Consider the following 23,133-nt stretch of genomic DNA (forward strand, 5'->3'; position numbering starts at 1 on the left):
TTCTCTGAAAATAAAACTTGTGACCAGTAAACATACTTGTTTGGAAATTACACTTTTTTTAAAGATTTATTTTTATTGTAAAGATTTATTTTTATTATTTTTTGATTGGAAAGGCGGATATACAGAGAGGAGAGACAGAGAGGAAGATCTTCCGTCCGATGATTCACTCCCCAAGTGAGCGCAACGGGCCGATACTTTGCCGATCCGAAGCCAGGAGCCTCTTCTGGGTCTCCCACGCGGGTGCAGGTTCCCAAAGCTTTGGGCCGTCCTCGACTGCTTTCCCAGGCCACAGGCAGGGAGCTGGAAGGGAAGCGGGGCTGCCGGGATTAGAACCGGCGCCCATATGGGATCCCGGGCGTGCTAGGCGAGGACCTTAACCACTTGCGCCACCGCGCCGGGCCCAGATTTATTTTTATTGTAAAGTCAGATATACAGAAAGGAAGATCTTCCATCCATCCAATGATTCGCTCCCCAGGTGACCACAACAGCCAGTGCTGCGCCAATCCAAAGCCAGGAACCAGGAACCTCTTCTGGGTCTCCCACGTAGGTGCAGGGTCCCAAGGCTTTGGGCCGTCCTCGACTGCATTCCCAGGCCACTAGCAGGGAGCTGGATGGGAAGTGGAGCTGCCGGGATTAGAACCAGCGCTCAGAAGGGATCCTGGCACGTTCAAGGTGAGGATTTTAGCCGCTGGGCCCAGAAATTACACATTTCAAACTCACTGACTAGTTCAGAGTCTTGGGAGCTTGGCGATGGGCTGAGAGGGCCGGCAGAATTCCCGTGGCGCCTCAGCATTGAAGGCCCATGGAAGAGGTCTAATATCTGTTTCCACCTTCCACTAGGAAACAAATCCAAAGCAAGCAATCAAAATTGGGGGGAAAAAAATCAGTGAACTACTAGCCTGGTTGGAGAAGCGGGTGTGACCCTGCAGCCAGCAGCACGGGGTCTCACAGCATGACACGGCCATGCTGCTGCCCAGGTGGACACATCATCTACCCACTGGCTCTGCCATCGGCCCTGCGCTGGGTATGACCTCTCTGTCCACGTCTGCCTGGCAAAATCCCACTGAGCAGCTAGATGTTGGATTTTGGACAGCAGGCAGTTTTAAAAATGCCCAAATCCACAAAATCCCTGGGCCGAACGTGAGACACAAGACCTGCACGTTACAGGTTCGTCTCCTGTGGCAACACCAACACCACAAACGGGCTTCAGACCACGTGGCTGGACGTTCCCAAGTCAGCCAGCGTGGGCACCTCTCCCGGCCACGCCCCTGCCACAGGGAGCCAGCAGAGTCCACGCCGTGACAGAAGCACAGGACATTCAGCTGAGACCTGCGTGGAGCCCAGATGTGCAGGAGAGGTGCCCGAGAGTGCCCGACTGCGCTCCCTGGAGGAGGTGGCCTCGGCAGCACTCGCGGGCAGCGTCAGGAGCTGCAGCCTGGTGAACCAGTCCCTGCTCACTGCTTCTTTCCACGCAAATGCTTCCTGTCAGGGCAATGGCTGCTGCATACCCTCCCGGAAATTCTAATCCAACTCCCTGCCTTTCTGTCACTCCAGTTAATTTACAAGGAAAAACGCTAAGAAAGCTCACAGCTGCGTGCAAAGGCTAAACTTGGCCACGGTCCTGTGCCGTCAGCCACGAGCCCGTGGACGCAGGGCACCAAAACACGGGCTCTGCCATCTAACCCGCCACAGTGGGAGGCTGGGAAGCCGTGCCCAGGGCTGAGCGTGCAGGCTGACCCGAGAAAGCCATTTCTGCCGCCAATGACTGAAAACCGCCAAGGTGAGCGCTGCTTCAGGCTCGGCCATCGGAGGTCAGCGGGCTTTAAGGCTCATCCGTGGAGCGAGGACAACGGCTCAGCTGACTGACCCACGTCAACTGCCAAGATCCCATGTAGGCGCCGATTCTAATCCCGGAAGCCCTGCTTCCCATCCAGCTCCCTGCCTGTGGCCTAAGAAAGCAGTGGAGGACGGCCTAAAGCCTTGGGACCCTGCACCCGCGTGGGAGACCCGGAAGAGCTCCCGATCAGCTCAGCTCCGGCTGTTGTGCCACTTGGGGAGTGAACCAGCAGATAGATGCAAGATTTCTCTCCTGTCTAAATTTCTTTCCAGTAAGAATCTTTTTTAAAAGTTCATTTTATTCGAAAGGCAAAGCAACCCAGACAGAAGTTCATCCTTCCGTTTGTGGCGATAGTTACATCCGCTTAGCCAAACACACTGGCTGCCACCCGGGGGCGGGGGTTTCCGCACCCAGCTGCTCACCGCTGCAGCTCCTGGCTGCTGCAGGCATGGCGGGCAATGAACCAGTAACTGGACAGCTCTCCCTCCATCTCAAATAAACCTTTAAAACAAAAACACCACATCCAGCTACCAACCCTATCAGAAATGCATGATGGGAGCCGGATGTTGGAGCTGGAGCACGGAGTGAGGCCAGGTGTCAGGTGCTAACAGGCACCTCCACAGGCAGAGCTGAGATACAAACATCCTACGGCTCCACAGCTGGACTCACGTGCGCGCGTGTGCCCTGGTGAAGAGCATGCCGGCCAGCAGGCACTCCCACCTCAGCCTCCCCCCCCGAGAACCAGCGGGTTCTGCCTGCCCAAAATTATTTGGAAAACTGAGCTGTTTAAGTCTGGGCTGTTACAGTGGTCTGTCTTTTCCTCTCCATTCCTCTTTCTCGGGGCGTGTTTTCTGAACGTAACTATTTTCCAACCTGAAAACTCAGGTGGACGGTTCCACATGTTGTAGTCAGATGCTTCTTACAGAAAGAGGCAGGATGAGGTAAGAGTTAGGGTTAGCCCTGGCGCACAGAGGAAATGGAGGTGCTCTGACTGCAGACTGCAGAGAGCCAGGGCCGGGAGGAGGGCGCTGGGGCTGAGAAGGGTGCAGGTGGGCTGGGGCAGCTCGGCCACAGCCAGGACCTCTGGGAAGGGAAGCTAGAGCTTCCAGCGGGGGGTAGGCAGGAGACCCCGAGACCTACCTGGAAGACGAGCACGCTGCGGCTGGGCAAGCCCCAAGGAGGTGGCCAGAGTGGTGACACTGCCAGCCATCCCGGTCCACCGGAACCACTGTGTTGCGCACTCTTCATGCTGAAGCAGCAGCAGCCAGCATGGGCCAAGCCGAGGCGGTGGCGAGGTCCTGAACCCTCCACGGGCCTGGTTTGGGGCTTTCCTCGGATGACACGCAGGGCACGCTCAGCAATCCTGGGAGGAAAATGGTGGCCAGAGCAGAGGGGCAGGGCCTGGAGCCGCAGGCCAGGACGCTGGCCACCAGAAGCACGCAGCCAGCCAGGAAACGGACTGCTTCCCACGCTCTGTGCATGCCTGGGCCCCCTCACCTGCACCTGTCAGGTGCCGGCCCAGGCCAAGACACTGAAACAAGATTCCACGGAGGTGGAAACTGCAAAGTTGTCAGCTCTGCAGACAGGAAGGTGTCTCCCACTGGCCTCTGCTCGGCGAGCCCTAACTGGCCTGTGTGCCCAGGCACACCACCTGCTCCTCCTGCCCGCAGGCTAGCCCCGGCAGACAGGCACGGGACAGGGCGCTCCCCAAGCCTACAGTGAGACAAGGACTTCTGGGTCCATAATGCACGTACCACGGACAACAAAATTAGTCACTTTTATTGAAAAGAAACAGTACAAATAAGTGTGCAAAATTAAATGTCATGATTAAATACACATAAAAGCAGCATGCATACTTTACACCAAAATCCACAACAGTTAGCAGATTACAAGACAGTCAAGGGGCTGCACAGGCTTTAAATGTTTGCAACCTGGAACCAAAACCGGAATTCAAGAAAATTAAATATTGACGATGTGGAGCCCGTAACCTACTTTAGTTACCAAGTGTTTTAAAAAGGCATGTGCCATTCACCCCCAGAACTTCAGGGCAACTTCTCCTGGGGGACGACGAGGGCATGGACGGCAGACGGCCGACGTGCTCCGGGGTGCTCCTCTCCCCACACTCGGGAGTTCACGCAGGGCACCGGAGGCCCAGTCGCTGTGCCCCACAGCCCAGGACTGGCAGCTGTGTGACACAAAGGCGCTCGACTGGGGTGGGGAGACTGGAGGTCACCAGGTTCCCCTAGCCCCCAGAAAGACAACGGGGGCGGGGGGAGGGCGGCCGAGACCTCACCCGGGGGCCATCTGTCGGGCCTCCTTCCCGGAGCAAGCTGTGCGAGCTCTCCCTTGACTGCTCGGAGCTCTAAGTCACGTGAGCTGGTGGTGGCCCACGTGCCCCCGCTTACTCAGCAAAGACAGCGGGTTCTAATGCAGACAAGCCTCCCGGCTGCTGTGCCCGAGCCTGAGCTGCGCAGCTCACAGCTGTGCCGCAGGGAGCTGCCAAGGATGGCCCGGGCTGCCTCCGCAGAGAAAAGCAGAAGGCTTTGAGAGCAAGGGCCCGGGTGGTCCCTCCAGCCCCACCCCGACGAGGCCCACAGGGCGCTGGCCACTAGCCCCGGGAGCCCGTGGGGAGGGAAGCACGGACCACTCGCTAGTGGCCAGTCACAGCTTGTCATCGGTCATCTCCAGGAACTGCGCGTACACGTCACGGACGCACTCCCCTTTGGGGTTGAACAGGAACTTGTAGTAGCTGCCGTCTGCGCAGATCGCTGGGACACAAGGACGCCGCGTCAGACAGCCGCCCGCCTCCTCAGGGCCACCCCTCTGCACTGGCCTCCGGGCGGCAGGGGAGGACGTCCAGGCAGGGGCACTCACCAATGACCGCGTTGGGCTCCGTTCCAAAGGCACAAATGCACGGAGAGCCTGAGGGGACCTGGAACTTGGAGAAACTCCACTTGGAACTGAAGTACTTTGGAAGGAAACTGGCAGATGCCAAACTGCAAGCACAGAAAGAACTCGTGGCTCAGCCCGACCCAGGTGCTCGAGGGCAGCCCTGCCTGGACGGTTTTCGGAAAGCATCCACTCTCCGCTCACGTCTCTCCACCTGCCCACCCCTGCAGAGCTGACCAGGGGCAGGAAGCGCCACCGCGTTGGCATCGCTGTGCATCAGTTATCAAACCCCAAGAGAGATGAAATGGGGCAGCGAGCTCCCGCAGCTCCGGGCTCCCATCCCCGCCCGCACACCCACCTCGACTGCTTATTCCTCTTCGGATCTTCGGCTGCAAACACGTGTACAGTGCCGTGGTCGCTAGACACACAGATGAGCGAGGCATCCTGATTGAAGTTAATGCTGCGAAGAAACCAGGGGGCAAGTGGGTGCTGGCAGGAACTGCGAGCTGCAAACCTTACCCTGCACAGAGCCGGGGGCCGGAGCCACAGGCATACCACAGCGTGCCGGCACTGCTCTGGGTGGGGTCCCACACATATCACCCTCAACACGCAGCTCAGAGCTGGCCGTCCCGAGCCGAACCCCTTGGCCACAGGAAGCCTGGCCCTGTGTGGACTGTCACGAGCCCTCAGCACAGGAACACAGCCACAGCAGCAGTGAGGGGTCGTGCCCAGGCAGGGCCAGAGGACAGCAGCACACACTGTGCAGGGCAGCCACTCTCCACTAACAGGCCGCAGACTGCAGACATGCCAACCAGTCTTGAGCTGAAAGACACCATGCAGAGGGCTTGGCGCGGCAACCTAGTGGCTAAAGTCCTCACTTTGCATGTGCCAGGATCCCATATGGGTGCCAGTTCGCATCCCGGCTGCTCCATTTCCCTTCCAGCTCCCTACTAGCAGTCTGGGAAAGCAGCAGAGGATGGCCCAAAGTCTTGGGACCCTGCACCCACATGGGAGACCTGGAAGCAGTTTCTGGTTCCTGGTTTTGGATCGGCTCAGCTCCAGCCATTGCGGCCACCTGGGGAGTGAACCAGCAGACGGAAGATTTTTCTGTCTCTCCTTCTCTCTGCATATTTGCCTTCCCAATAAAAATAAATCTAAAAACAAAACAAAAAACCAAACCCAAACAAGCATGTAGACTAAGGCCGGTGACAGAGCAAAACCGGCCAGTGGCAACGGGCATCACGTCAGCATGGCGACCTGCAGTTACTTCCTCACGCATTTCCACAAACAGGGGAGCAGTGAGGCAGCGTGCTGTCCCCCGTGCCCCTGCCCCCATCCTTACCAGTAAATGTTGGCTGCCTGGGACCCTCTCCGGAGCTCCTGCACCAGCTGTCCCGATGAAGTGTCAAATATCCTGATGAGGGTCCCCTGGGAGAAGAGCCAAGAGCTTCATTACCAACCTGAGATGTCTTCAATCCATCATCTGGAAGCCCCTTCGCTGCTCCCCGAGGAGACGAGTCCTTCCTGTGGCTCACCCTTCTGTCAGGGCGTCCTGGGCCACCACAGAGCCAAAGCCCGACAGTGAGACGATCCCAGGCCGGCCACGTCAGCCAAGTGCGCCAGCCAGACTCGGCATCCCCAGGGCTCAGGGAGGAACTTTACAGAGAAGGCGGATTTGGACAGCGTTTGCAGAGAGCTGGCCGACAGCACCCGTCCCTCCCTAAGCAGGCCGGGGCAGCAGCACCTCTCCACAGGGGATGGCCCAGGGGCTCGGCCCACAGCTGGTGGTACCGGCTCCTGGAAGCCTGCTCCGTGGGAGTGGAGAATGCCAGTCACTTCCTGAAGAGACGAATGGCGCTCGGCCGGGCCCTGGGCCCTGAGGGACTGAGACGGGGGCACAGCTGCCACAGCCATCCAGCGCTGTTTCTAATGGATGGCCAGTGCTTGCCTACCCATACAGAGGCTGGAGCCCATCCATACAAACCAGTCTAAGACTCAGTGTGATCCAATTTACACAGGTCAAGCTGGGAGGCACTGCCTGGATTTCAGTGAACTGATAACTGTACACTTACAAATCAGATTCTGGTTTTGGTTTTAAGAAAAAAAAACTCAGGGCCTGGCACAGTAGCCTAGTGGCTAAAGTCCTCATCTTACACATGCCATCCCATATAGGTGCCACTTCTAATCCTAGGAGGCACTGCTTCCCATCCAGCTCCCTGCTTGTGCCTGGGAAAGCAGTCGAGGACGGCCCAAAGCCTTGGGACCCTGGACCAGCATGGGAGACTAGGAAGAGGCTCCTGGCCCCAGATGGGCTCAGCTCTGTTGAGACCACTTGGGGAATGAACTGGGGGACAAGAGCTCTTTCTGTCTCTCCTCTCTGTAAATATGACTTCCCAATAAAAATAAATCTTTAAATAAATTTTTAAGAATATTTCACATTAGGCAAACTAGATGGCGATATGACCAAAATTCAGTGAGGAACTGTGGGCAGGCCAGAAAGAGTTCTGAGCTGTCACCTGCTGCCTAACGGATGTACACTGCTCGTCACACACATCACATCATCCCTGCTGTCCTGTGATTTAACTGCATGGCATTTGACAACATCTGTTCGCACACAACTCAACGAAGGCTGGTGGCTTGGCAGCCCCTCTGCGCCCAGGCCCTGCGGCCGAGGCTGCACGCACCTTCTCCGAGGCGGTGGCGATCCTCGTGCCCTGCAGGTTGAGCGCGATGCAGCTGAGGACACCCTCGTGTGCGGGGATGTCCACGGGTGGCTTCTCGGTGCTGGCCAGGTCCACCAGCTGGACGTGACCCGTGTGTGTCCCCGGAAAGGCCAGGAGTGAGTTGTTGCTATTGGGGCACAGGACACACAGGCCTAGCCGGAGACAGAATGAGAGCTGACGCCAAACTTCTCCCTCATGCCCAGCACCCTCAGCCATCCTGAGGCTTCCTTGGTGGCATCAGGCTGCAGACCAACCTAAGACACCAAACCCACAGGCCGCGCTTCCCCAGCGTCATCTGCGGACGTGTCAGCAACCGCCGTGCAGAATGGAGAACGCACGGCCACACCTGCACCGTTAACAGCAGCACAGAAATACAAATAGCAAAAGAAACCCAAAGTACACAGTCTATTGATGCATGAGGCCTACCCGTGAGATTAGCGCTATGTGACGGCCAAAAGTCCTGACAGGCAGGCCTGGGAGACCCCACATGCCCACACCGGCCCACCCTGCCCACACCAGCCCACACTGTCCACACCAGCCCACACCAGCCCACACTGTCCACACCAGCCCACACCAGCCCACCCTGCCCACACCAGCCCACACCAGCCCACCCTGCCCACACCAGCCCACACTGTCCATACCAGTCCACACCAGCCCACCCTGCCCACACCAGCCCACACTGTCCACACCAGTCCACACCAGCCCACACTGTCCACACCAGCCCACACCAGCCCACACTGTCCACACCAGCCCACCCTGCCCACACCAGCCCACACTGTCCACACCAGCCCACACTGCCCACACCGTCCACACCAGTCCACACTACCCACACCAACCCACACCAGCCCACACTGCCCACACCAGCCCACACTGTCCACACCAGTCCACACTACCCACACCAGCCCACACCAGCCCAACGACACCCAGCCTCTCCAAACAGATGACACCAAATGAATGCAAACATAGGCCCTGAGCAGGAGAGGGGCAGGCAGAGTGAATGAGCTGAGCACGAGGGAGAACTGAGCCCGGAGCTGCAGGCCACGGCTCAGACACCCACCATCCAGCATCCCTGGCACCCAGAGGAGCTCCCTGAGCAAACAGCTGGAATCTCGCCAATGTCAGAGCCACCAAGAAATCCAAACCATAATCCTGGGTCTCTGACAAACACCGGCTACAAAAACAAACTTAAAATGGATCACAAGAGATCTCACTCTATTAGAACATAAAGGCACCTCCGATATGCAAATGTCACAGGCTGAAAACATGCAGCAGAATGTGCCTGTCGCGGTGGAACTCTGTCAGCAAGGGGAAGGGGGGCACCTGCAGAGCCTCCCAGCGAGGACTGGGGAACGGCCCCAGGCAGCCGGGAAGGACGCCCATACCCACACTCCGGCCAGCGACTCCCACGCCACAGCACTGCCCCGCAGCGCACCTGCCTGTCACACGTGTCTCTGCGGGACAGAGCCAATCAGCCCCACTCGGCCCCAGCAGGTGAAATCCAGGTTTATTCACAGTAGCCAGGAAAGTGACAGATGCACAACTGCGGCCAACCCAATGACAGAGCATCATTCAGCATTCAAAACGAGCACAACCCTTCCCCATGCACAATGTGGGGAGTTCCATACTTCTAAGAAAGGCCAGCTGGGAGGCCCGGGGGCAGGGGACTGCTTGGCTATCTGAGGTGACCGACTATTCCGTGCCTTCTTACCAACCCATCACAGGATATTGCTCTGCTTTATATAAACCTCCCCAAGCGAGGGGGGAACCTAACATTTTCAAAAGACAGAAAGCCGATACACCACCGACAGTCAGCACAAAGCAATTCCCCAGTCCAGAGGCAGGGACTCCACCAAGCCCAGAGCTCCGTCCCCAAGTGGAAACGGCTGAGAGCAACATGCAATTGTGGATTCTTGGGTTTACGTCCAACTTTTGCCTGGCTAACGACCTGGAACTTTGGAACCAGGATCCAAGCTGCAGCAGAGAGGAGACCCCGTGCCCCCGAGTGTGTGAGCGGCTCAGCTCTGGCCCCCACCTGCACCCCGTGCCGTCAACCGCCCCGGCTTACCTTTAGGGTTGTAGCATGTCTCAAAGACATGCAGCTGATGGGGATTGTGAGTGAACGTGAACACCTTGATCATCGAATCCAGAACCACGACGATTCTGCAAAGGGAAGGTCAGACAGCTGGCTTTTGAGGAAAGCTCTGCTCAAAGCGCCCCGTCAGGGAGAAGCCCTTGCCCACAGTCCCCGTGGGTCACATAGGCCCAGTGAGCCCAGTGAGTTCCCCGGTCCGGGGCCGACCCCAGAACTGTCTGAGCTTCAGAGATGCTGCCACAAGCAGGAGAACCTCAGCCTTCACCCTCTTTCCTGGCCCACACGGTGTGGGATTCAGAGTGTCCCTGGGGAGCAGAGACGAAGGGCTGCACTGACATGCTGGGCCTTCTGGCTTCTCCCAGCTGAGCAACACAAACTGCGAGCACACCACATTAAATCCAAAAGAATGGAGCCCCAGGGAGCTCGATTCTCCTTCACCCTCCGGTGTGGGCACAGTACTGCCCCTGCCAGGGAGGCCTGAGGCTAGGGGCCAGTCCCCTCTGCATCCGCTGCGTCAGAAGTGACAGCCAGCAGCATCCTTCTGTCTTGAATGTTCACTTACTTTGTCCGAAAGGCACAGAGATTCCCCGTCTGGTGGTGAGGTAATTAACTGCCCCAACAGCCAGGGTTGGGGACCACGTCAGGAGTCAGGACCCTCCGGCGGCAACGCCAGCAGGACAGGCAGCTGGCAGGCTGGCGTGCGGGTGCAGGCCTGTCAGCCGCCAGGCCGGAAGCCTGCTCCAACTCGCGCTGGAATCTGCATCGTGGTCATCTGTGCAAACGGCTGCCCAACCTACCGATCCCGCCGCAACTTGACCGCCTTCACTTCGGTGGAAAATTCTATCTCAATCACAGTCTTCTTCTTCAGGTCGTCCCAGATCATCACTGTAATAAACAGGCCACAGTGCAGGGTCACAGCTGCTGCACCTGCACACGTGACACGGGGTCCCTCCCACCATGCCCCAACCTGCACCTGCACACGTGACACGGGGTCCCTCCCACCGTGCCCCAACCTGCACCTGGATGGATGAGAGACGGGGTCCCTCCCATCACACCCCAACCTGCACCTGCACACGTGACACGGGGTCCCTCCCACCGTGCCCCAACCTGTACCTGCACATGTGAGACACGGGGTCCCTCCCACCGTGCCCCAACCTGCACTTGCACATGTGAGACACGGGGTCCCTCCCACCGTGCCCCAACCTGCACCTGCACATGTGACACGGGGTCCCTCCCACCGTGCCCCAACCTGCACCTGCACATGTGACACGGGGTCCCTCCCACCGTGCCCCAACCTGCACCTGGATGGATGAGAGACGGGGTCCCTCCCATCACACCCCAACCCTGCACCTGAGAGACCTCTGGCATGATCATTTGGTGGGGCTGTGCCAAGAATCACTCAGACCAACCCTACAGCACTCACAGTGGGTCTCCAAGGAAGCAGAGCCCAGGCTTCAGAAAACCAACAGGCTTCCTGTCTTCCCTGCTGAAAAAAGGCACCGTGTGCAGGTGACCTGCAGAAAAGGCTGGTTACACACAGGGCCCAAGGGCATAACTACCGCATACCATGGGGTCTGTCTGAATGGACTAAGTGACCTTAAACTTCAAATTAAAGGTAATGTGGTACTGCACGTGCAGCAACCAAACTGCACTGCAGCACTGCACCGGGGCCAGCTAAGAGCCACACCCACTCAAAACCAGCCAGTTTTATATTCATTCCGTGAAAACATCACCTAGCAAGGATGACGTGGTCTCGGAAAGCTCGGAATGGCCACAGCACAGCCCCTCCCCTGCCAACAGTCACCCTCCAGACAACAGCAGGTATGCAAGAACTAACACACTCAGGCACAACTCCCCTGACCAGGCAGCAACATCCTCACGCAGGGGCACAGACCCACCCCAACCCGGTGCTCTACTCCACGCGGACCCCACGAGTAGACATCAGAGTGCCCAGGCTCACACGGACCCCACGGGCAGACACGCGTGTCCCGACAGCCCAGGCTCAACGGACCCCACACACAGACACGCGTGTCCCGACAGCCCAGGCTCACATGGACCCCACACACAGACACGCGTGTCCCGACAGCCCAGGCTCACACAGACCCCACACACAGAGTCATGTATATCCCGACAGCCCAGGCGCACACGGACCCCACACACAGACACACGTGTCCCGACAGCCCAGGCTCACATGGACCCCACACACAGACATGTGTGTCCCGACAGCCCAGGCGCACACGGACCCTACACACAGACACGCGTGTCCCGACAGCCCAGGCTCACACGGACCCTACACACAGACATGTGTGTACTGACAGCCCAGGCTCACACAGACCCCACAAAGAGACAAGCGTGTCCCGACAGCCCAGGCTCACGTGGACCCCACACACAGACGTGTGTCCCAATAGCCCAGAGCAGAAGGGTGCCCAGGTGCCTTGCCCAGCGTCTTGAGCTCAGCCACAGCTCCTGCCCAGCGTCTTGAGCTCAGCCACAGCTCCTTGCCCAGCGTCTTGAGCTCAGCCACAGCTCCTTGCCCAGCGTCTTGAGCTCAGCCACAGCTCCTTGCCCAGCGTCTTGAGCTCAGCCACAGCTCCTTGCCCAGCGTCTTGAGCTCAGCCACAGCTCCTGCCCAGTGTCTTGAGCTCAGCCACAGCTCCTTGCCCAGCGTCTTGAGCTCAGCCACAGCTCCTTGCCCAGCGTCTTGAGCTCAGCCACAGCTCCTTGCCCAGCGTCTTGAGCTCAGCCACAGCTCCTTGCCCAGCGTCTTGAGCTCAGCCACAGCTCCTTGCCCAGCGTCTTGAGCTCAGCCACAGCTCCTGCCCAGCGTCTTGAGCTCAGCCACAGCTCCTGCCCTGGATGTCCATGTTTTGTGCATACATCAGCAAGACAGGTGGAGTTCCACACAGAACGGAGCTTCCTAACCAAATGCAGATGTCCCTGTCTTCTCGGGCCTTCAATGAGCCCCAGCTGAAGGTGCCAGTTTATGCCGCACCAGCTCCTTCAGCCTTGTGGTAGCGTGCTGTTCTTACGTTTTATTTGTTTGTATTTTCTCTCTCCGGCACCTAGCACTGCTCCCCTCGTGCCCACCCCAGCCAGGGCTGGGCCTGGAGCCCCGTCCGTGTCCCTCGCCTTAGGATGATCACCGCTGCCCCCAGCCCCCAGGATGCACACCGGCGGCAAGCACGATGGGAATTAGAAGGGACTTGATCCCAGGGACTCCAGTGCGGGACGCAGAGCCCACACGAGCACCACAAAGCCCATCCCAACTTTCCACAAACCACAGATACTAATCATTTCTACACCAACATCATACAGCTTCCCTTGTAATTAAAATATTAAGAGAAAATTTTGGTAATTTATATTATCAAGATATATTTTTGATCTTAAAACACTAATCAGACCAAGTTCTATTTTAAAATTGCCTTCAGTAATAAATAAAACTAAGTCAGTTGGGCCCAGCATCATGGCCTAGCAGCTAAAGTCCTCATCTTACACGCGCCGGGATCCCATATGGACCCCGGCTCTAATCCTGACAGCTCCTCTTCCCATCCAGCTCCCTGCCTGTGGCCTGAGAAGGCAGTCAAGGACAGCCCAAAGCCTTGGGACCCTGCACCCGCGTGGGAGACCTGGAGGAGCCTCCTGACTCTGGTTTCACTCAGTTCCAGATGTTGCGGCTACTTGGGGAATGAATCAACGGATGGAAAATCTTTCTCTGTTTCTCCTCCTCTCTGTGTATCTGACTTTGCAATAAAAATAAGTCTTAAAAAAAAAAAAAAGCAAAGCTAAGTCAGTAATGAGCACTTCCACATACTTTAAGTACCAGACCCAGATGAGTCACCGGTAAACGCTAGACACACTGCGTGAGGTCACACACGAGTGAGGTCACTGTGCCGAGGGGGCGAGCCGCTGCCTGGGACGCCTACACCATGGATCACAAATGCTGGTTCAGGAGCCGGCGTGATGGCTCAAGTGGCTAATGCCCTACTGCAAGCACTGGCATCCCATATGGGCACGGGTTCATGTCCCATCTGCTCTCTTCCCACCCAGCTCCTGCTGTGGCCTGCAGTGGAGGGCAGCCGCTTCACCTACGTGGGAGGCCTGGATGAAGCTCCTAGCTTCAGTAACCTGCTCCAGCCATGGCGCCCATCTGGGGAGCAAGCCAGCAGACAGCCCTTTGTCTCTCCTCTCTGTAAATCTGTATTTGCAATGAAAATACATAAAATTAAAAAAAAAAAGATTTTTAATGGAAAGTCAGATTTTACAGAGAAGGAGAGAGGAAGATCTTCCATCCACTGGTTCACTCTCCAAGTGGCCTCAACTGCTGGAACTGCGCCGATCTGAAGCCAGGAGCCAGGAACTTCTTCCAGGTTTCCCACACGGGTGCAGGGTCCCAAGGCTTTGGGCCGTCCTTGACTGCTTTCCCAGGCCACAAGCAGGGAGCTGGATGGGAAGAGGAGCTGTCAGGATTAGAACTGGCGCCCAACTGGGATCCAGGTGTGTGCAAGGCGAGGACTTCAGTCACTAGGCTACTGCGCAGGGCCCCAAATACATAAACCTTAAATAAATAAAAGCCTGGTCCAGTTTCCTGCCAACACTCCTTGTGGCTCGCTCAGCCTCAGCCTTGCCCACCACTCTGGTACCTCTTCCCGTGAGGGCCACCTTTTAGCACTTTCTCTCGGTGTAGCAAAGTACCCGAGGAGTGTTGAGGGACTGCGTCTGGCGAGGGCCCTCGTGGCAGCATACAGGATACAAGGCATCGTACCCCGAGCACCGTGTGTGCCCCAGAGCCCCGACGCCAGCTCAGGGGGCACCGTGTGTGCCCCAGAGCCCCGACGCCAGCTCAGGGGGCACCAGGAGCCACTCCCTTCCCAGGCTGGAGTCCCATGACACAGCTGGACTCAGGCTTCCAGCACGTGAACTCCTCTAAGCCCCCAGCCCCCCACCGCCTCAACACTCCCCTCTAACAAGCCACTTCAATCCCTTCTTCTACAAGAACTTCCAGTTCTGCCCTGTGCGTTGCTTCAGGACTGGAACTTCCCACAGCACAGCCCCTGGGGCTCTCAGTCGTGTCGCTAAGCTGCACGCTAAGCTGCTGTCCAGGCTAAAGGCCCTGACCTGGGCCTTTCTCGACCCTCAGCCAGCAGCTACTTCACGGTCTCTGCAGCCCCCTCGGCACACACCTGCTCTTCACCCAACAAGCTGGGGGCACGAGGTCACCAGGAAGACGTCACCACCACGGCCGTGGCCGCCCGTCTCCGTACCGCTGGCCTCTGAAGGCACTGGGGCCGTGCTGACGGCCCAGGGGAATGCGGAGCCCACTCGCTCTCTGCCAGGGCCACCAGGGAGCCCCGCGCGACCAGGACAAGCTGAGGGTGCGGCAGCTCAGAGCCAGGGCCTGCAGCGATGACCACCCACCTTTGTTGGGTGGATACTTTGGCTTCTTCCCGCCACCAACAAGGGCTAGATAGTTGCAGCGAAACAACATTTCAACATGACCAACTCCTCCTTCCAGGAACTCTGAAAAGACAGTATAAAACACAATTTTTAAAGGGACATATTTTACAGTAAAGGAAGTCAAAATATGGAATATTTAGCATTTCATTTCTGTCAGCAATTCAAGTCCTCAGAAATGAGGTGACTGGCTGAAAAGGCGGGACGTGTAGGGCTCGGGACTGTCACCTGCTCTCAGTGCTCACGCTGCGGACGTGGACGGCCCAAAGATACCAGCTTAGCAAAGTGCATCAAGGACCCCGGGCCATACTGAAGACGCAACCGGAGAGCTGAACACTGCTGGAGCCACATGAATCCTCTGCCTGTGACGCGGGCATCCCCTGTACGCACTGCTTTGTGTCCCGGCAGCCCCGCTTCCCATCCAGTGGCCTGGGAAGGCACAGGAGGATGGCCCAGAGCCTGGGGACCCGGCACCCGTGTGGGAGACCCTGAAGAGGCTTCTGGCTCCTGATGGGCTCAGCTCTGGCAGTCACGGTCATTTGGGGAGGAAACTAATGGATGGAAAATTCTGTTTCGTCTCTCTCCCTCCCACCTTCCTCTCTGTAACTCTTTCAAGTAGAATAAATGAATCTTTTTTTTTTTTTTTAAAGAATAAAGCAGGGCCCAGCACCGTGGTGGCGCAGTGATTAAGGTCCTCGCCTTGCACGCCCAGGATCCCATATGGGCGCCGGTTCTAATTCCGGCAGTCCCGCTTCCCATCCAGCTCCCTGCCTGTGGCCTGGGAAAGCAGTTGAGGACGGCCCAAAGCTTTGGGACCCTGCACCCGCGTGGGAGACCCGGAAGAGGCTCCTGGCTTCGGACTGGCATAGCATCGGCCGTTGCGCTCACTTGGGGAGTGAATCATCGGATGGAAGATCTTCCTCTCTGTCTCTCCTCTCTGTATATCCGCCTTTCCAATAAAAAAATAATAAAAATAAATCTTAAAAAAAAAAGAATAAAGCAAACTATCCAGTCTCAGAAGGCATACCAGAAGCTCTTTCATCATTTTAAGCACGTTTCTCCCACTGACATCTGAAAGGCTCAAAACGCCAGGAAAGCCATATGCCACATGCAAAACAATGAGCTGCATTTGTATCCTATGCCATACACAAAGCCAACTGCAAGTAAGTCACAGTGCAGACAAAAGGAACCCCAAACTTAACAATCTTCGTGCACCAAAAGGCATGTAACAGAACAAAGGCAAACTACAATTTGGAGGTATGTACCTTGCCACGCGGAGAACGGGCAGTGCCTCTCCACATGAAGACACACGCACAATGGCTCAGCACACGGGGACACACGCACAATGGCTCAGCACACGGGGACACGCACAATGGCTCACCACGCGGGGACACGCACAATGGCTCAGCACATGGGACACGCACAATGGCTCAGCACATGGGGACACGCGTAATGGCTCAGCACGCGGGGACACGCGCAATGGCTCAGCACACGGGGACACGCGCAATGGCTCAGCACGCGGGGACACGCGCAATGGCTCAGCACGCGGGGACACGCGCAATGGCTCAGCACGCGGGGACACACACAATGGCTCAGTACGCGGGGACACGCACAATGGCTCAGCACACGGGGACACACACAATGGCTCAGCACGCGGGGACACGCGCAATGGCTCAGCCCATGGGACACACGCAATGGCTCAGCACATGGAGACCAGGCAAAGCCTCGCCACGCGGGGACACGCGCAATGGCTCAGCACACAGAGCGCCAACAGCCTGCTGTGAGAAGCCGGGCAGCAGCCCCGGGAGCCCTGCAGGACAGAGCCTACTTTTCCGGAACTTGACAGTTTCAGATGCTTCTTGTCTATCTTTATAAGAACTTACAAATGTAGGGAAGGCAGTTCAGCAGGAAGTACTTGTTACTACACTGCCCGATGTCTGCTCCGGAAACCTGCCCAATCACATAGCAGCTCCTTCAGCAGCAAATCAGAACTCCAGTCTGCACAATGTGGACCCAGTCTTTCTAGAATAAATCAGCGTGAGGGAGCCCAGCAGGCAACTCCGGATTCAGAGCGCTCCTCACGGCGGACACCCCACATCAGAGCCCACTTGAAAAAGGGTTCTGCTGCCCTAATTCCCCCAAAAAACCCTGAACAGGATACACGACTTGCTAAAAAAGGTCATAAATAAAATAAATAAATATGGAAAGGGCCCGCTTAGTGCAGCCCCAGGACACTCCAGATGCAACTCCACCCGACACAACCAGCAGTTCTAGAATGACTTTACCAGGTGCTAACCAGAGCCACGCAGAACACGCTGTGCCGGCTCCAGGAGTCTACCTGCTGATGAGACAGCGAGACAATCCCAAAGGTAGAAACTCAACACAAAGATTCTACCCCTGGAATTTCACTTGTTCTCTGAAATATAGGAAAAAACCCTATGACCATTTGATATGCCATTAGAATTCTTGCTTCCAGCTTCTGAAAACTTGCATCTCTGTGACTACACTGAACTGTGTTGTCACCGCTCTCTGCTCTGTGCCAATACTGAACCCGCCATGGGGCTTTCTCCACTTCCAGCTGCAAGCAATGCCAGGACTGGAGACACTAGTGACACCCCACGAGCCTGCCACCCACCCCCTTTCACCTCCCAGGGACATGCAAGATGCCTGTGGACTTCTGGAAGACAGCCTGCGTCCCCCAGCCTCGCCCCAACCTGCAAGGTAGAATTTGATGCTCTGCAAGCTGAAGTGTCTCACCCCATCACGACTCATGACCCTACTTTTCTAAAGAACATTTCTAAATTCTATAAAGCTTAAAAACTGTGACTTGCAAGTGGAACGGCCCATTCCTTACCTTGCTTCTCCTTTTCCTTCAGTGGATCTGTGTTATACACGCGGAATCCATTTTCCATCCCACAAGCAAAGCACCCTAGAGCAGGAACAGCAAAGAGACGTTAATCACCAGCGCGCACTGCAGCTTGAGCTGCCCCAACCACAGCACACTGCAGTCCCGGTCAGAACCACGGCTGGCTCGGTGGGCCGAGCCTCCCTGTGCCCCCCTGTGTCCCCTCCTGGACCTGCCAGCTCAGCACATGCTTGTCCAGTGGGTAGCAGAAGATCCCTGGGGCCTGGGAACCCCAAGCTGCACTTGGGGAATAAACCACAGCTGTCTACACACACACTTCTCTCAGCCTTTCAAACGGGGGTTGGGGGGAGACACGGAGACTGAGCGAGAGGCAGGTGACCATCTGCTGCTTTATTCCAAATGGCCAAACCAGCCAGGACAAAGCTTGGTCCAGCTCCCATGTGGGTGCAGGTTCAAGTCCTTGGGCCACCTCCTGCCATCTTTGCAAGCACATTAGCAGGGAACTGGACCAGAAGTGACCAAGCAGGACTCAAGCTGGCCTTCACACAGCACGCTGGGGCACCCCACAGGACAAGGCTGGGCTCGTCAGGCACAGGGACCCCACCCCAGCTCTCCACATTAGGACATGGTGACAGTAAGGTCAGGTCTTCTGAAACACTTCTGTATCCATAATCTGGGGTTCTTTGAAGTCCTTAAAATGAAGTGGAGATGAGACCTTGCTTCTCACAGCTCAGGAAGTAAGCTGACTGCTCCAAACTGTTTTCTGTCAATAGAATAGGAAGGACCAGTTTACCTGGTTCTGTGGTGGGATGTTCCTGACTGGATGCTCACACTGGGGCCCCTGCCACTCCAGCTGACTGAAAGCTCACTGCTTAAGAACCCGGCCGGCCACGGTGGCCTAGCAGCTTAACTACTGTCTTGCATATGCCAAGATCCCATATGGGCAACAGTTCTAATCCCAGCGCCGCCGCTTCCCATCCAGCTCCCTGCTTGTGACCTGGGAAAGGAGTCAAGGACGACCCAGGGCCTTGGGGCCCTGCACCCGCCTGGAGACCGGAGAGATCCCGGCTCCAGATTAGTGCAGCTCCGGCCACTGTGGTCACTTGGGGAGTAAGTCATCAGACAGAAGATCTTCCTCTGTATCTGACTTTCCAATAAAAATAAATAAATCTTTTAAATAAAAAAAAGAACCCCTGGTCTGAATATGGCTGATCAGGCTGCTCCTGCTTCCACGTGTGGTGGAACTGGATGACCCTCTGCCACTTGGCACCAGCCACTCAGTAAAGACTCCTGAGCTGCGTTTTTCTTTTTTTAATTTATTTTTATTGTAAAGTCAGATTTACAGAGAAGAGGAGAGACAGTGAGCAGGATCTTCCATCCAATGATTCACTCTCCAAGTGACCGCAACAGCTGGAGCTGAGCCAATCCAAAGCCAGGAGCCATTTTCAGGTCTCCCACGCGGGTGCAGGTCCCAAGGCTCTGGGTCGTCCTTTACTCCTTTCCCAGGCCACAAGCAAGGAGCTGGATGGGAAGTAGAGCAGCTGGGATTAGAACTGGGGTCCATACGGGATCCCAGCATGCTCAAGGTGAGGACTTTAGGTGCTAGGCCAGCACGCTGGGACCAGAAAGCTGTATCTTTACCCAAACCGCAGAGCCCGAGGTTCCAGAACCTGCGACAGGCGCCCACCTCCAAGGAGCTGGAAACCACACTGGGCAGGTTCTTAAACGCCCATCACCAGCCAAGCCCCCACTTCGCTGCTGTGATCAGGGGGTCCAGATGAAGATCCGGTCTTTTCCTTGGAATGCAGGAGATGAACTTTCCCTTCTCAGCTGGTAAATCCTTCCCCGGGTTTCGGCCTAAACCTGTCTTGTCTGTTTCCAGCAGATGGTTCACATTCCCAGAGGCACATACATAAACCCTTATACATCTGGAAAAAGGCAAACAGCCAGGGAGAAGGACCGTGCAAAGCGTGGACACGTGAAGTGCCCAGCTGGTCCTGCACACAAAACCCATTGGAACACCACATGACACTCCTAGGAAGCTCAAATGGAGAGCAACAGGGAAAGGCACTGCCCTGTCCTCCATGGCCAGGTCGGGCCAGTAGACACACGTGCACAAGCGGCCAGTGTGCTCACAAAGGCAGCTTCCAGCCTAGTGGGCAATTCGTACCTGAGACACTGGCACCCCTATGGGTGCTGGTTCTGTTCCCATCAGACTCCCTGCTGCAGCCTGGGAAGCCAGCTAAGGATGGCCCAAGTCCTCGGGCCGCTGCACCCATGGGGGACACGTGGAAGGAGCTCCTGGCTTCCATGGCCACCTGGAGAGTGACCCACACACACAGAGGCCTTGCTCCCTCTCTCCTTCTGGAGCTGCTGTGGGTGAGGGAACTGCCGGCCCCTGCACAGCCTCCATGGGAACAAGGAGGATCCAAAATGAAGCACAGAAGCAGGTAACACACGGTCGGGGTCAGGAGCCTAATGGGGAATCTTGGGGACCAGCAAGAATATTGTGTTTCTTAGCAGGGGGCCACAGCTGTGCTCAGGGCAGAAAGCTCAGGAGGCTGAACACCTGGGACACACACTCTCACACATGAACACTGTGAACACCCGGAACACACGCTTTCACACATGAACACTGTGAAGGGACACACGCTCTCTCACATGAACACTGTGAACACCTGCGACACACGCTCTCTCACATGAACACTGTGAACACCTGGGACACACACTCTCACACATGAACACTGTGAACACCTGGGACACACACTCTCACACATGAACACTGTGAACACCTGGGACACACGCTCACACATGAACACTGTGAACACCCGGGACGCACGCTCTCTCCCATGAACACTGTGAACACCCGGGACACACGAACACTGAACACCTGGGCTTACACTCTCACATGAAGGATGGGCAAGATCACCCTGTCTTGGACCTCTTTTTTCCCCAATAAAGAAACCCCAGCCCTTGCACGCCTCAAGGAGCGGGCAGTGCCAGTAATGCCTTGCCAGCGGCCACACTCACAGGGCCCCCGTCCAGTGGCCCCAACTGCTGCCCTGGAATGGAGGCCTCAACAGCGCCCTACAGCTCATCTTTGAGAGCCAAGCAAGCACCTTCAGTCTTTTAAAACTAGAAAAACAGCCCTTGAAAAGACTGACTGGAAAAAGAGCAAGTACTACCTCTTCTATGAGCTGGCTCACTCCCCCAGATGCCGGCCACCTGGGCAGCAGCCTCGGCTGCCCTGCCCTGCCCTGCCCCAGCTGGGTCTCCTGCACACTCCAAAGCTGCAACCTCAACACTGGCAGGGCCAGGCCCGTCCACCTAGGCAGCAGCCTCACCTGACCCCCACACAGCCGGGCTCAGGATGCTGTCCAGGCCCGCAGTCTGCCCTGCCCTGTCCAGCTGGGCCTCACGCACACCCCAAGGCTGCAAACTCAACACTGGCAGAGCCAGGCCCGGCCACCTGCCTCCTGCGGGAAGGGCCCAGCGCACACCCGCCCGGGGCCAAAGGAACGTAGACCTTCGCTCCACCAACCACAGACGGGACGGCAGGGCGAGTGTAGGGACAGCAGGGCAGGGCCTCTCCCGGGGTCCAGGGATCCCGGGGGTCAGGAGAGGGGTCCCGAAGGACAGCAGGGCAGGCCGCTCCCAGAGTCCAGGGGGGTCAGGGTCCCGGAGGACAGCAGGGCAAGCTGCTCCCGGGGTCCAGGGGTCCCGTGGGGGGCCAGGGTCGGGTTCCCGGAGGACAGCATGGCAGAGCCTCTCCTGGCATTGGGGTCCCGGGGTGTCGGGGTCCCAGGGTCCAGGTCTGCTCCCGGGGGCGGGGAGTCAGGGAGTCCCAGTCCCAGGGGGTCGGGGTCAGGGTCAGGGTTGGGATCCCGGGGGTTCAGGGTCCAGGTCCAGGTCCAGGTCCAGGGGGGTCGGGGAGTCCCTGTCCCAGGGAGTCAGGGTCCAGGTCCAGGGGGGTCACGGTTGGGGTGTCGGGGTATCGGGGTCCCGGAGGAGAGCAGGGCAGGCCGCTCCCGGGGTCGGGGAGTAGGGGGTCCCGGTCCCGGGGTGTCAGGGTCGGGGTTCCGGGGTCCAGGTCCCAGAGGCGAGTGTAGGGACAGCAGGGCAGGGCCTCTCCCGGGGTCCATGGGTCCCGGGGGTCAGGAGAGGGGTCCCAAAGGACAGCAGGGCAGGCCGCTCCCGGTGTCCGGGGAGCCAGGGTCCCGGGGGGTCGGTGTCGGGGTTCGGGAGGACAGCAGGGCAGGCCGCTCCCGGGGTTGGAGGCCCGGGGTCCCGGTATCCCGCGGGCTTGGCCGCCCCTCACCGTGGTCCTGATTGAAGCCTGCGTACAGTAGCCCGTTCCCGTGCGGGTTGCACGGCAGCAGGTTCATGGCGCCGTCCGCCCTCAGCGCTGCATCCCGCTCCGCCACCGGGGACGGCGCCCTGGCCGCCGCGGCCGGAAGTGCTGCGTGCGCGCGCGAGCGTCGGCGTAGGGAGCCTGCGGAGCGCCGAATGCATCCAACCGCAGCGGGGAAGAGGGGGCCGGAGCTCTGAGCTTATCCGGGCGGGGGCGGAGCCTAAAGGGGCGGGGCCCTGGACAGCGTGTCTATGGGACAAGAGGAAGGCCCTTGGAGGGCGTGGTCGTGAGTGGGCGGGGAGGGCCCTTGGAGGGCGTGGTCATTGTGTTGGTGGGCGTGGCCACACGGAGGGCGGAGCCTCGCGTCACTTGGGCCCGCCCTGAGGAAGGGCACGGAAACTAAAGAATCGTTCTGGTTCCCGCACCCCGGGCCTCCGTCCCTCCCCGTTTCCGCACCCCGGGCCCCCATCCTTCCTGTTCCCGCACCCCGGCCCTCTGTCCTTCCTGTTCCCGCACCCTGGGCCTCCATCCTTCCTGTTCCTGCACCCCCGGCCTCCATCCTTCCTGTTCCCGCACCCCCGGCCCCCATCCTTCCTGTTCCCGCACCCCGGCCCTCTGTCCTTCCTGTTCCTGCACCTGGTCTCCGTCCTTCCTGTTCCCGCACCCCGGGAAACCCCCCCCTCCGTCCTTCCCGCACCCTGTCCTTCTTGTGTCCGCAACCGGTCTCTAACGCTTCACCCCCCTGCCCTCCCTTCAGACCTGCTGCATCCTAAGCTGGGGCTTGTGGGATGGGGCGTCTCAGGCAGAGGCTTGGCCCTCTGTGGCACCATGCTGGCTCTCGGTCTATTAATGATTTTACTTTTTATTTCATTTGAAAGGGACAGAGAGAGAGAAAATGAACTCTGATTGACTCCCGAGTGGCCG

At 57.8% G+C, this 23,133-nt stretch overlaps 1 protein-coding gene across 2 annotated transcripts; it reads right to left on the reverse strand.

The window, feature by feature from the left end:
• Positions 1 to 3,598: 3,598 nt before the first annotated feature.
• Positions 3,599 to 22,295, reverse strand: WDR45B (WD repeat domain 45B). 2 transcript variants are annotated; one of them, XM_040989899.1, is made up of 10 exons: positions 22,177 to 22,295; positions 17,847 to 17,921; positions 14,957 to 15,058; positions 10,339 to 10,426; positions 9,515 to 9,609; positions 7,411 to 7,601; positions 6,069 to 6,154; positions 5,085 to 5,186; positions 4,712 to 4,833; positions 3,599 to 4,605 (listed from the first exon to the last, which is right to left on the reverse strand). In XM_040989899.1, the coding sequence occupies exons 1-10, from the start codon at positions 22,241 to 22,243 to the stop codon at positions 4,499 to 4,501; spliced, it is 1,035 nt and encodes a 344-aa protein (XP_040845833.1). In that variant the 5' UTR covers positions 22,244 to 22,295; the 3' UTR covers positions 3,599 to 4,498. The 2 variants fall into 2 exon arrangements, with proteins under 2 accessions (XP_040845833.1, XP_040845834.1); XM_040989900.1 differs by lacking the exon at positions 22,177 to 22,295 and adding an exon at positions 16,876 to 16,942 and having other exon boundaries at positions 17,847 to 17,911.
• Positions 22,296 to 23,133: the final 838 nt, after the last annotated feature.

The sequence above is a fragment of the Ochotona curzoniae genome, unplaced genomic scaffold (assembly GCF_017591425.1).
Source record: "Ochotona curzoniae isolate NIBS_2020 unplaced genomic scaffold, NIBS_Ocur_1.0 contig_523, whole genome shotgun sequence".
NCBI classification, from domain to species: domain Eukaryota; kingdom Metazoa; phylum Chordata; class Mammalia; order Lagomorpha; family Ochotonidae; genus Ochotona; species Ochotona curzoniae.

Excerpts from the sequence above, each read along its gene's own strand:
- WDR45B (XM_040989899.1), bottom strand. The coding sequence starts at position 22,243 with ATGAACCTGCTGCCGTGCAACCCGCACGGGAACGGGCTACTGTACGCA. Across the intron at positions 9,610-10,338 it reads GTCAAGTTGCGGCGGGATCG|AATCGTCGTGGTTCTGGATT; the intron begins GTAGGTTGGGCA and ends TTCCCTTTGCAG. Across the intron at positions 4,606-4,711 it reads GGAGCCCAACGCGGTCATTG|CGATCTGCGCAGACGGCAGC; the intron begins GTGAGTGCCCCT and ends CTTGTGTCCCAG.